At 38.2% G+C, this 12,555-nt stretch overlaps 1 protein-coding gene across 1 annotated transcript; it reads right to left on the bottom strand.

Annotated features, from left to right (window-relative positions):
- Positions 1–239: 239 nt before the first annotated feature.
- On the bottom strand, positions 240–10,144 carry LOC107017599. The gene is made up of 4 exons (XM_015217769.2): positions 9,613–10,144; positions 8,322–9,179; positions 5,501–6,703; positions 240–3,348 (listed from the first exon to the last, which is right to left on the bottom strand). The coding sequence occupies exons 1-4, from the start codon at positions 9,749–9,751 to the stop codon at positions 515–517; spliced, it is 5,034 nt and encodes a 1,677-aa protein (XP_015073255.1). The 5' UTR covers positions 9,752–10,144; the 3' UTR covers positions 240–514.
- Between the last annotated feature and the right edge of the window lie 2,411 nt (positions 10,145–12,555).

Raw genomic sequence — 12,555 nt, 5'->3', positions numbered from 1 at the left:
ACCTCCTTATTAAATCTTTTTTCTTTTTAATTGGTCAAAAAAACAAGTGGTATCTCTACAGCATATGCTGGGGGTGGGAGGCAGATATTTATGGTTGGTCTGTGAGAACTATTATCACCATCACATTATCACGATGGGACCTGGTCTTATTATTTTTAATTTTTCTTTAGATAACAATTTGCATGTCATTGGATTTACAACAACCACCACTTGACAATAATAATAACAAAACAAGAGGGCAAGGAGAAAAAATTGGAACATAAAAAATGCGAAATGTGCTCCACCTACCAAACTCTTGATAATTTATTGCTGTATTCCCCATCAAATACAACAAAATACAAACCTACTTGCAAATATTACAGACCCTAGAATTCTGTAACCAAAAAGACGGCAACTACTGTAACCGTCTACTGCTGCCCTATGGTTTCCTGGATTAAACTTACAAAAACTATTGTACATTTGTGGCAAAAAGACACTTGCCACAGGGAGACCAACCACCACAGTCTGGCCTCAACTACCTGCTCACATCCCCTTTACTTCTCCAAGAATCATCCTCTCTCATAATGCTTCCCGCCTGCCCACTAAATTGTTCAGCTTTCGCATAATGCATTTTTATGGCAGCCACCGGATCTGACACCACACCACTGCACTGCAGAATCCCTCCTCTTCCGACAACCACCCCCCTTGTTTGTTGCGGAATACCAACAACATCAAACCCATTTCTTCTTTGCATCTCAGAAAACACCGCGTCTTGCCTCTGTTTCATCTCTATTGTAAAAGGCTGCACATCTCGATTTCTGTACACTTGATAATCTGATCCTGCTACTGCACTGTTGCTACTTGAATCTCTTGCTGCAAACACAGGGGGACTGTTCAAATTCCGCTCAGTCGTCTTCACAACCCCATGCAAACTAGGCTGCTCCATTTTGGTGGAAGATAACCCATAGCTACCAAATGCCGCAGGATATTTAGCCAGCAGGATAGCAGAATCGGGCAACGAAGAAAACCCTGTCTGAATTCTACTCCCATCCCAAAAACCAAAACTCCTCAATGGATGATTCTCAGAACCCAGGAAGTTATTTCGCTCGAATTTTGCAGTGGCTGAATTGCCTTCTAAACTATGACTTGCACTAAAGGAATTGCTACCAACTTTCATCTTCTGATTGCTACCATCAATCCGCTCTGCATTAGAACTGGGATTTGCCTTGGGGCATGGTTTACTGAGAATCTGTCCGAACAATTTCACATCGCCATTCCTACAAGGTTTCTCCACAACTGATGAACTACTTCCTGTCTGTTCTCGGTTAGGAACCAGATCAGAAACAGAACAACCACCGCGATTCGTACCATTGCACTTCTGGAGAAAGCAAGTTGTAGAAAATGTATCTAATTGTAGATTCCTACCCACCTGGATTTCTTGCGATGCAGCTGAAGCTCTGCAGCCTGGATCTCCATTCTCCGTGAGAGTAGACTCTCCCAATAAATAGCTGCCAAGAATCTGGCAGGATTCAACCTGGGCTAACCGTGAAGTGCTTGACAAGGGCTGCTCAGCTGACTGAGTAGCATTCTCACACTGCTTGTCACCAACATTCTCAAGTTCCAGCTCTGATAATTTATCAGCATTAGAAGCTTCAGATATCTGTTTCCTCTGAAACGAAATATTGCTTTCTAAGTAATTCACATCTAGCTTACACTCAGAATCAGATTCTAACTGAGTCCTATTCCGGGATCCATTAAGAGGACATAATCCCCCTCCCCTAGCAGCAGCAAGACGAGAATTATTCCCAAACAACACCATATTGGGCTTTCTGTCTTCCAAAGAGCAGTTCGACCTACTTACTTCAGTTTTTTCTGCTTTTCTATTTTTCAAATCATGTACAGGCGAAGAAACAACTCCCCTGATTTCTTCCCCTAAATGCTTGGTAGAAACTTCACACGGTATGTAAGGCAGGCCAATCTCTGAGGCATCTCCATCAATTTCAACACCTTCCCGAGAAACTGTAATCAGATCCTCATCCCCTTGACCACTTCCAATACAAACACCAATCTGAATCTCACAGTCCCTGTTAAAATCCACCTCTTGCTTATCTACATGACAGTTTACCTGAACTGAATTCTTAGACACAAGTTCAGTATCTACAGAATCCAGTTCTCCAGCCTCGTCTCTGTCATCAGAACTGGTCAAATCAGGCTTCAAAATCCCTGCATCCATACATAAATCAGATACGTTTTCCAACATCAAACTTGATTTTTTAGTCTCCATGACACAAGCATCAGGATCACTTCCACCGTTCATATCAAGCCTATCCAAATTGCCAGATCCAGGAAGAATCTTATCTAATCCAAGACACTTCCTAGCCTTGCTAAAGAAGATCTTGCATTGATCACGGGATCTCGTTCCAACACATCCTGAGACCATAACAAAATCCTTTCCATAAGCTGACACAGCTTGGACGAAGGTTGATTTCTCTTCATCTGTCCAATCAGTAGGATCCATCTCCCCACAGCTATCATCTGAACAGGTTTCATCATCAACACTCTGGGTAACCTCAGGAGTCCGGGGCAATCTGGTCGACAAACCCACTTTCAGGTGCTTCCACTCCTGGTTCCCTTCACCAGGATCAACTGAACTCGTAATGCAAGAACTCATAGCTTCTGATGATAAGGATCCACAAATACCAGCCAAAACATCAGCAGCCACTGTTTCTCTTTCACTATGACATACATCAAGACTGTTTGACCTCTCCAACTCATTGAGTCTGGACGCCTTGTACTCATTGACCATTCGAACACTATACTTTGACATTCCCTTTGGCTGAATTTCAATACTATCCTCCACATTAGCTGCAAGTGCTGATGCAGCACCTAAGATATCGAGAGAAACAGAATTAGCTTCACGGTTCCATCTTTTCCCAGAAGAAGCAACAAGGTATGTATTTGCAGAACAAACTTTTGCTTGTTTAGAGTACTCTGATTTCTTCCTTGTTCTCTCAAAACAATCTGATTTGTGATTCTTATAATAGAACTCAATGCAGTCAGCAGTTGTTTTGTGATCAAGAAAAGAAGCTATCTTCCTGAAGTCTTTCCCAAAGGCAGCAAGCTTGTCAATAAAGTTTTCTCTCTCCTCAGGGGTCCACGGATTGATCAGACCCCTTTCTTCCTCGACAGCGCAGGGATCTGCCACCAGACTGTTCTTTGAAATGAACCTTGACATTGTCCTCTCCTTCTTATCTAAAATTAAAGCAGGCATCCTTAATGTGTTCCTGTAGACCTTTGCCCCAAGTTCTGAGAGTAGCCTGCTTGCAAAGTTCAATATTTCTGATGACGGTACCAGACTTAAGCTTCCAACTGCATTGGCAAAGAAACATTTTTTTCAAATCAGTATTGCAAAGAAGACAACATGAAGGCAAATGAAGACATTAGGCATGCTAACGCCAAAGAAGAAAACAGATCCACACTTATGTACAGAAGTCAGAAACAGATATTAAGGAAGTACCAATTATTTGAAATGAAGGGTATCCGAGCCGGGTGCATACGGGATCTCTCGTGTTATTATTTGGGATTTAAGACTGGGTTCGTAAGGTTGTTATTTCTATGCATGGTGTCATCACCTTTATGCCCCAAACCAGTCAGCCAACCCAAGTCATCCCCCCTAGGGACCAATAAATACTAAAGCACTAGTTCAATTAGAAACAAACTTACAAATAATCACAAACAGATTGCTATCTATGCATGCTGTCATCACTTGAATGCCCCAACCAATCAGCCAACCCGTGTCATTCCCTTGGGACCAATAATTAAAGCACTAGTTCAATTAGAAACAAACTAACAAATAGTCACAAACACATACAACAATCTTACAATCCTTGTACTTAAATGCTACTGACCTTCCCAAAACATTTTTAAGAAAACCCCAACAAAAAAAGCAGAAAGGGGGACTACGACAACAACAATATGCGCCTTGAAATCCCACTAAGTGGGGTCTAGGGAGGGTAGAGTGTACACAAACCTTACCACAACCATGAGGGGGCCGAGAGAGAGGTTGTTTCTGAAAGACCCTCAGCTCAAGTGCATCAAACACAAGTAAAAGGACACGGACACTGCAGATATCTAAATTACAAACAAAAAGATCAAAAGCGCTATATAGCAAACACCATTCTCGTCCTTCTGAAATTTATTGCAAGCCACAATCAAATTTGAAAGGTAACCTTGCTTATATCAGACATGATTAAAAGTAGGATTATTGCTGATTTAAGAGATGGAAAAATAAATTCAAATCAAAGGAAGTTGTGTCCAACACAATCCAACTTGGATACCATAAATTAGTCATGCAACAACAGTCAGGAAAACTGAGACAAACTCAATAAGCTGTCAAAAAGATATCTGGCATAATGACCAACCTAAAAACAAAAAGCATGAGTTTGAGGTCCCCTCCCAATAGAGAATTTTAATTAGTCATGCAGAAGTCAGCATACTAGAAGCAACAGAACTCCGGAGGGGCGGAGGATACATTTAACTTGGGTATTAGGTAGTCCAGTAGGACATATAAAAAACTTCCAGTACTTTCCACTTTTACTCTATATGTTTTCTGCCTGAGATGAATTTAAATGGGGAATATGGTCCGTGGTAGATTCATATAGCCAACCAACTTGTTTAGAATGGTGACAGTTTTTGTTATAATAGAACTTAATAAACCAACTGAAAAGCAAATGGCTATAATTTCTGAACTAGAATAACAAACAAATTTTCAAATGGAAAAAAGGGGGAGAAACTTCCCTCTCAGTAGAGAGAGCCTTACAGCAAAAGTTCGGCAACAATAATTTTTAATTAAAGCGAATGCACAAACCACATTAAGTATAAAACAGCCCTTACATAATTTTGAAGTTGTCAAATTGAACAACAATTCTTTCTACAATGCTGGCACATGCACGGGAGACTGAAACTTGAAGCAGAAACTCAATCTAGATTTTAAAAATAGAGTTCAACCGATGAGGACAATACCATGACATTGACAAAAAAAAAAAGGACCAGAGCATGAAACTCTCTTCCTCTACCTCCACTCTTGGTTAGTATGAGCTATAACTATGTCTGACTACTCCCAGGCTATGAACAACAAAATTGAGTTCACTTCGCTCCAAATCATCCAGACTTATAGAGCTTAACTTTGATTCACCTAACTACTCCTTAACTTTGGATCACAATGTTGGATACTGCACCCAAACCTTGAATAAAGACAGCACAAACACAAAATTCAACTCAATAGATAGTAGTACCAACTTGAGGTAAGAAGTGAGTAGGGTACAGCAAAAGACCAACAATCCAGATATTGAAAATTCTTCCACATCGGTATTTCAGAATTTAAATCTATATAACAATAATGCTTCCACCTAAAAATACGCACTCATAACAAAGCAACTAAGCTAATTGTGGGCTATATTTAGAGGGGGAAAAGTAGCACAAAGGGTTAATGGTACAGCAAAGATAGAAGGAAATAACTTACCAGTAGCAGAAAATCGTGAACGAATTGTGGAACGGTGTTTTTGATGTCCTATCTGCACAGGGCGCAGACTGAAGTCAAACTTTTTCTGAGACTTTGCACGAAACTTCCTAACGGAAAGCATGCGAATATCCTCCTTCCAAAGGTGCTGATGTACCCTAAACTTTAAGGCAATTATCTTTTCTTTGAACTGTTGAAACTGCTTCCTCTTTACAAATCTTTCCTTAACCGCAGGATCAATTTGAAACGAAGAGCCTCTGACCGCTCTTGAAAAATCAAAACTGCATTTGCTAGCAGGCAGTTGGTTCTTAAATACTTCAAATGCTCTTTCTGCAGAATCTTTGTTGGCAGCTATTATCAAATTATATAAAGCATCTTTTCCACAATTCGAACTGCCATTGGAAGCGGAATCAGAATGATTTGCAGTTGGCTGGGAGCTCTCCCCGCAAGCAATTGCATCCCTTGCTTTTTCCTCGTTGATGTTGCATAGCTTTAAATCTGAACTTCTAGACTTAGCCTTCTCCTCAGTTATACTGCACATGTTGACATTCAATCTTCTAGACTTACTGTCATCTGAAATCAACATTCCACCATGTCTCATGGAAACAACAGGTTCCACACTTTTCTCAGAGGGCAATTGAACAAACTTCGAAGTTGCACTACCAGGGCTATCAATGTCCTCTACTTTCACCTGGGCCGGCTCATTACCATGTATATCAGCCTCTTCCTGTCCCATCAAATCATCTGGTATATCAACTAGCAAAGGAGCAGGTCTGGAAGCTGTATTAGAAGTAGCGCCTTGATCTTCCTGAGAATTTGCATAGCAATCTTTTGGTGGAGAACAGGAAGCAGATGGAACAAGCTGGTTATTTTCAGGTCCAGAGATCAATGTCTTCAGTTCATTCTCAAGTGAATCAATCTCAACTTCAGTTTTTTCCAGGGCCTTAGTAATATCACTCTTCCACACTATCAACTTGTTAACTGCAGTTGATCTCATAAAACCAGAGTCCACAGAATTTGGGTCCTCTGATAGTAGCAATTCATTGATTGAAGAGTTCAAGTTGGAAATTTGAGCAAGATCCCAATTCTCTAAGTTAAAACCTGATCCCTCAGAGTAATACTGGGAGACAACACTGGGTGAGCCACATAAATTACCAACATCCTGATCAATGTTTGTTGCCTTGACTAATTGTTTATCCTCAAGACCTGTTAATATCAAGCATGGGCAAAAACTGTGAATTAGATACTAATCCTCTGAGCCAAGCAGAAACAAATTGTGAATAATTGTTCTTCTTTTCTTAATCTCTTATACCTAAAAGGCTCAATTGTCTAGCTCCTGGGTGTTCAACTGCAAACCCATTATTTCATATCAACCCACTTAAAAGGAAAAGAAAGGACAGCGAGAAATAAAAACCAATCCGATGACTATGGACAAGATGAAGAGCACATGAATTTTCTCTACTCAATACTGTCAATGGAAGGAGATCCCTAGGATTCTGCTACAAAACCACACTACATATAAGAAAAATAGACATGCTTTTGTCCTTAGGCAAACCACAACAGATGGGAGCCAGCCAATAAGAGCGCTCTCTCTTTTTTGAACAATTGAAGCACTCGAAAGCTCCACATTGAGAATATTAAAGCCTCCAAGACAGGGATATGCAGCAGTGAAGATGCAAAATATATGCTTCCACGCTTAAAAAATGTTATAAGCTAGTGAGTCACATAGAGGTGCCAAACAGACCCCATCATTGATTTGAGATCTTGATAAGGTGAATACCCAGTCTATTCAATGCTAGGCCATAATGAGTATAAGGACCTCAAAAAAAATCTCTTCACTTCATGTGTAGGATAAGCAAAGAAGCCAAAAAGAACAGATAGAGCTTAAGAGTGTCAATCACTAGATACTAGAATTTGTTGAATAAGAGCATATCAAGTTTTTCTCAAAAAGAGCAGCATATCAAGTACTATAAATATAACATTTCAGTAACTGGAAAATTTTGTGAAACTTGTAATACGTGTATCCTAAAGGTAAAGGTTGTGTTACATATTATGCCTGCAAATACCAAAGTTCGACGATTTTGAATCAAATCAGAAATCCATGATCTTCACCCAATAATTATAATTGAAAATAAGGACATTACACTTTGCATTGAACAAATAAGCATTTTCATAAATTAATTTTTTTAACATTCAAATTAATAGCATGTTTGGTCAAACTTCTAAAATCAGCTTATTTAGAGAAGTATTCTTCAAAAAGTACTTCTAGTGATAAGCAGTTTGTATGTTGCCACATAAATTTAACACACTTTTGAACAATAATTAGTGTTTGGCCAAGCTTTTTAAAAGTGAGTCTAGGTGTATGTTTCTCAAAAGTGCTTTACGAAATTTTGGGGAAAAGCTAATTTTTAGCTTCTAAAAAGCAGCTTATGCTACAGGTCAGAAGCACTTCTTTCTCTCAAAAACTTGACAAGCATCTCACTTTTTAGGAATAAGTACTTTTGGCCTCCCAAATATCTGGCAATACAAGCTATAAGGCCAAAAAAATTGTCGCTGTTGCTAGAACAGTGAAACACAGACCCAAAAGAATGTAAAAGTACAGTTCCTGACAGTTTAGACACTTTAACACAAACAACTACCTAGATACTGTCTTTTCCAGCATTCTTCTGCTCTAGTTTTCTTTTCTCAGCCTCTTATTTGTTCATTTGGCATTCCTTTAATCTTTTGGCAATTTTTGCTCCATAAAAGATCAAGTTCTGCTCGGACCACACACTGTGAACCTAAATTCACAACATTACAATATGGAATTACTTGAGAATAATACCTGGAGAAGAACTACAAGCAACTGACGACGGTGTGGCAGGAGAGGGACAATCGGGAAAAACAGCAACTCTTGGGCTTCTGTCTGCCAGGTTCAAGGGCTGAGAATGACCAGGTTCCGCACTATCACCAGATATAGAAGCTCCCACCTTTACAGCATTATCCTCAGGACCTTCAACTTTCTTCTTCTCATACTTGGCCAGTCCTTCTCCCCAACCCAGACGCGGTTTCTTCCTGGAAGATGTCTCTTCAGAGGGGGTAGCAGAAGTTACACAAGCAGTTGCATCCCCTGTAAGAGATTTAACAGCTTTCGAGTTTCCAAGCTGCAATTCAGTCTTTGTCTCATTAGAATCCACTCCGATGCTTTTTGAGCTACCAGAATGACTTAATGATCCCCTTGATGATAAGCTTCCAGACCGAGTCCATTTCAATGGCCTCCATTCGATTGACCCCAGCGAGCTCTCCCTCTCAAATCTTTGCCCCGCGCTTGCTGTTCCGTTAATACTACCACTCTTATTGTGCTGCTCTCTGGAGTGAGATTGATCACATGTGTTAACATGCTCAGAATGAGGATGAGAAAGACTGTGAGGCACCGCAACATCCATTGACCTCTGATCATTTGTAGCATCGTTCTGTCTTGCAGAACCACTGGGGGATGCAGCTTCCCAGGAGTGACCACCTCTCCAGTCCCTCTGACCAAAGGACCTATTTTCCCTGCTATTTCTTCCATATCTCCCACCATCCCCGCGAGATGGCCGATTGCTCTCATCTTCAACAATCTTATCATTCGAACGAGAAGGCATGAAACCATGTCCAGGTTCTTCAGGACACATGTGATAACTACCCTGCTTACCACCATGACCTTCAGCAGAAAAAATTCCAATCCCCAATAAAATTAGGTTGGAAAAATCATCAGATACAAATAAAATAAAAAGGGTATTTAGAAGAAAAATGGATTTCACATGAGCTTTAAACTTGGGATAAAGCATAAACTGAGAGATAAAGAAGAAAATCACAGATCTGCATACATATAGGAAAAAATATCATGAGCTTTAGCACCAGATCAGCCCTAGATACAAGCTATGTCTGGCTGAGTCATATAACTGAAACCGAAGAAATGAAAGACTACAGATCCAAGCATGAAGAAGCAATAAAATTGTAATTTTAGTAAAGTAGTAGCTTCAACCCAAAAACCATTAGACCCAGAAATTTGTAGATCGACCCATAAGGATAAATTAGCGAAAGGGTATGAAAAATAAGAAAAACCCTAGATGAAGGGAAGCATAAAAACTCACCAGAAGTGGCTCTAGAACGATAATCAGGATTCCATCGTGAAGAAGTGTAGTGGTGGTGGGGTGTAGGCTCCCTCCACCGATCGTGCTTCCTCTCCTTGAAGAAGTCCTTTCGATCCCAAGGCAATGGCTCTGGCGGCATCAATTCTACCCTCTAATTTTTTTCTCCTAATTTGCATCACACGTCCCCACACACAAAATCAAACAAAACCCACAACCACCGAACCAAAGAAATCCTGAAGAATTAAATAAAGGTCCTAAAATCAGCCAAAACTGCACCAAACCCCACGGCACAACCAAAAAGAAAACTAGGGTTAGGGTTTCAGAAACTCGAAAAAAATCAATAAAAATAAAAAAAAATTGAAGAAAACATTTGATTCTTGGCTGGTTTCTTGTTGGTGTGAATGGAGAATCAGATAGAGAATAAAGGAAGAGAGTGTATTTGTGTTTGTGTTGTTGATAAGGGACAAAAGAAAAAAAAAGAGGCAACCCAGAGAGAGAGAGAAGAGAAGAGAGGGAAAGAAGAAAATGATTTTTTTTATTTTTTATATTTTATATTTTATATTTTTGACGAGATAAGAGAGAGAGAGCGCGGAACGTATGCGGATCTCAACCCACTAATTATGCCACAATTCATTCAACTTTTGCATCCGCTCAAATTTATTACCCTATTCTTATTTTATTCATATTCATATTAATATTAAAGTTCACTCCCAATTTTGTTTTCTTTTTATTTTTATATATACACTTACTATACTACACACAATTATTATTATTGTTATGAAACTACATAAAATTAGAAGAAGAAAGTAGAGCAAAGAGAAAAGATCTCTTATTCGTAGTATATTCAGGATTTATAGATCTTTCACAAATCTTATTTACAATGAAGGAAAATCCCTTATTTATAGGGAAAACCTTACTTGGTCCCCAAGTAGGATTCCTAACCATATCCTACAAGGACTTCACATAATTAGACATTCACTATAACACAAATTGTTTATAACACTCCCCCTTGAATGTCGGTAGATTATGTGCCTCGTTAAAACCTTACTAGATAAAACCCAGTAGGAAAAAAATCTAGTGAAGGAAAAAGAGTACACATATCCAATAATACGCATTATGGATACCTCATTAAAAATCTTACAAGGAAAATTCAGTGGGACAAAACCTTGTGAGGGAAAAAGAGTACATCGCGTATTAACTCCCCCTTATGAGAACATCAATGCAGAGACTAGAATCTTCGTTTTCCAAGCTTGTGCACCATCTTCTTGAAAGTTGTAGTTGATAGAGACTTGGTGAATAAATCAACAATAATATTACTTGAATAGACCTCTTATATGTTGATATCACCATTCTTGGGAGCTTATGAGTGTAGAAAAACCTTGACGAGATATACTTTCTTCTATTTGCTTTTATGAATCTTTCCTTCAAGATCAAATATTTCTGCAAGTTCCTTACTTCTACTTCTTTAAGCAAATAATCTATTGCCTTTTGAAAACTCTTCAAGAGTTTTGATTCTAGTCGTCAACTTGCATAATAATACTTGTATATGCTCTATGCATTTTGAATCTATTTAATCCTTATGAGGATGATAAACAAGTTTTCCAAAAAGTTGTATATGCTTTAGATTTTGAACCCATTGGATATTTTCATATCAATTTCGTCAAGTAACAACATTTAATATTAGATGTATGACATCTTCTAGTGCCTAGATTGCAAATAAGATTTACGCTTACCAAGATGCATCATTCCACTTTCACTTGATAATTATTTCTACACATGCATGCTTTAATAGATGTAGAATTCATATCCTCATCATCTTTTACAATATTGCGCGCTATTGTATCAAAGATATCGTCAACGATATACCATTTTGTATCGATTCACAATACGACAAAACTTATTGAGATCTCATCACTTCATTATTTTTAGGTAGCTATCCTTCTCATGAGGTTTCATAAAGTGTTATGTCGTAGGCTCTCCAAGAGCATATTGTATCCTTATTATGATCATTTTGATTCTTTGATCCTCCCCCTTTTTCAAGGATTATTTTATTTAGAATTGATTAGTCCATCATGCTTTATGCATGTCATAGACTTTATCCTCGAGGGACATTCAATAAATGTATTTACAACTCTTGTGTTGCTTCTAGTCTCCCCCTTATGTTAGACAAACTAATATATATCTCGATCTTTTGGAGAATCTATCTTTGTGCATCATTGTATATTCGTTGATTATATGCTACATACCAAAATAATCAGATGAGAAATATTTGGCCCTAATCATAAATCAACAGAAAGAAAATCTGATTGGTTTGATGCATACAATTACTTTTGTATGCGGTATTATATTTCAAATCAACACATGGAGCTTTATTTTCACAGACAATTATTTCACTATTTCAGACATTTAATGTCATAACATCTTGAGCATTTATCAATATTATCAAGATAAATTGTCTTGATTACATATTTTGAAATTGTGCTCTTAACTCAATTATTTTTGCACAAACAATTTTGTGAATGTCAAACTACATGTTGACAACAAACGCACATGTGATTATCTTATAAATACATCTTTTTATCATTTCACATGATAGGTGAACGGGCTCATATTCACCTTTTTTATTTTTCAGAATTTAGAGATTTAATCTCAACACTAGTTGATCCAATCAACTTGTCATGAGAACAAACAACAAAAGAATTCTTGAAGAATCTTTTAGTTTTTCAATGTATGTTCATTACTCAGTATGCACATCTTTCAGATGTAATGCCAACTTAATAAATTATTAGTACTTGTAAACTGCAATTTTTTAACGTCATGTGCCTTTTGCTAAAGTAAATTTCTGATTTACTATTATATGAGTAAATTTCAATTTTATTAATCAAAGAGTAATTTTCAGATTTATTTCTTCTCAAATACTTCACCCTTTAGGTGAGTCGTGAT

Source organism: Solanum pennellii, chromosome 4 (assembly GCF_001406875.1).
Source record: "Solanum pennellii chromosome 4, SPENNV200".
NCBI lineage: Eukaryota > Viridiplantae > Streptophyta > Magnoliopsida > Solanales > Solanaceae > Solanum > Solanum pennellii.
The sequence above is the reverse complement of the archived record's forward strand: the minus strand, read 5'-3'. Positions and strand labels throughout refer to the sequence as shown.

What these genes read in the sequence shown, in the direction of transcription:
- LOC107017599 (XM_015217769.2), bottom strand. Translation starts at nt 9,751, where the DNA reads ATGCCGCCAGAGCCATTGCCTTGGGATCGAAAGGACTTCTTCAAGGAG. An exon ending in TCGTTCTAGAGCCACTTCTG is followed by an intron (nt 9,180 to 9,612) that starts GTGAGTTTTTAT and finishes TTTCTGCTGAAG; the next exon opens with GTCATGGTGGTAAGCAGGGT. An exon ending in TGCTTGTAGTTCTTCTCCAG is followed by an intron (nt 6,704 to 8,321) that starts GTATTATTCTCA and finishes TGATATTAACAG; the next exon opens with GTCTTGAGGATAAACAATTA.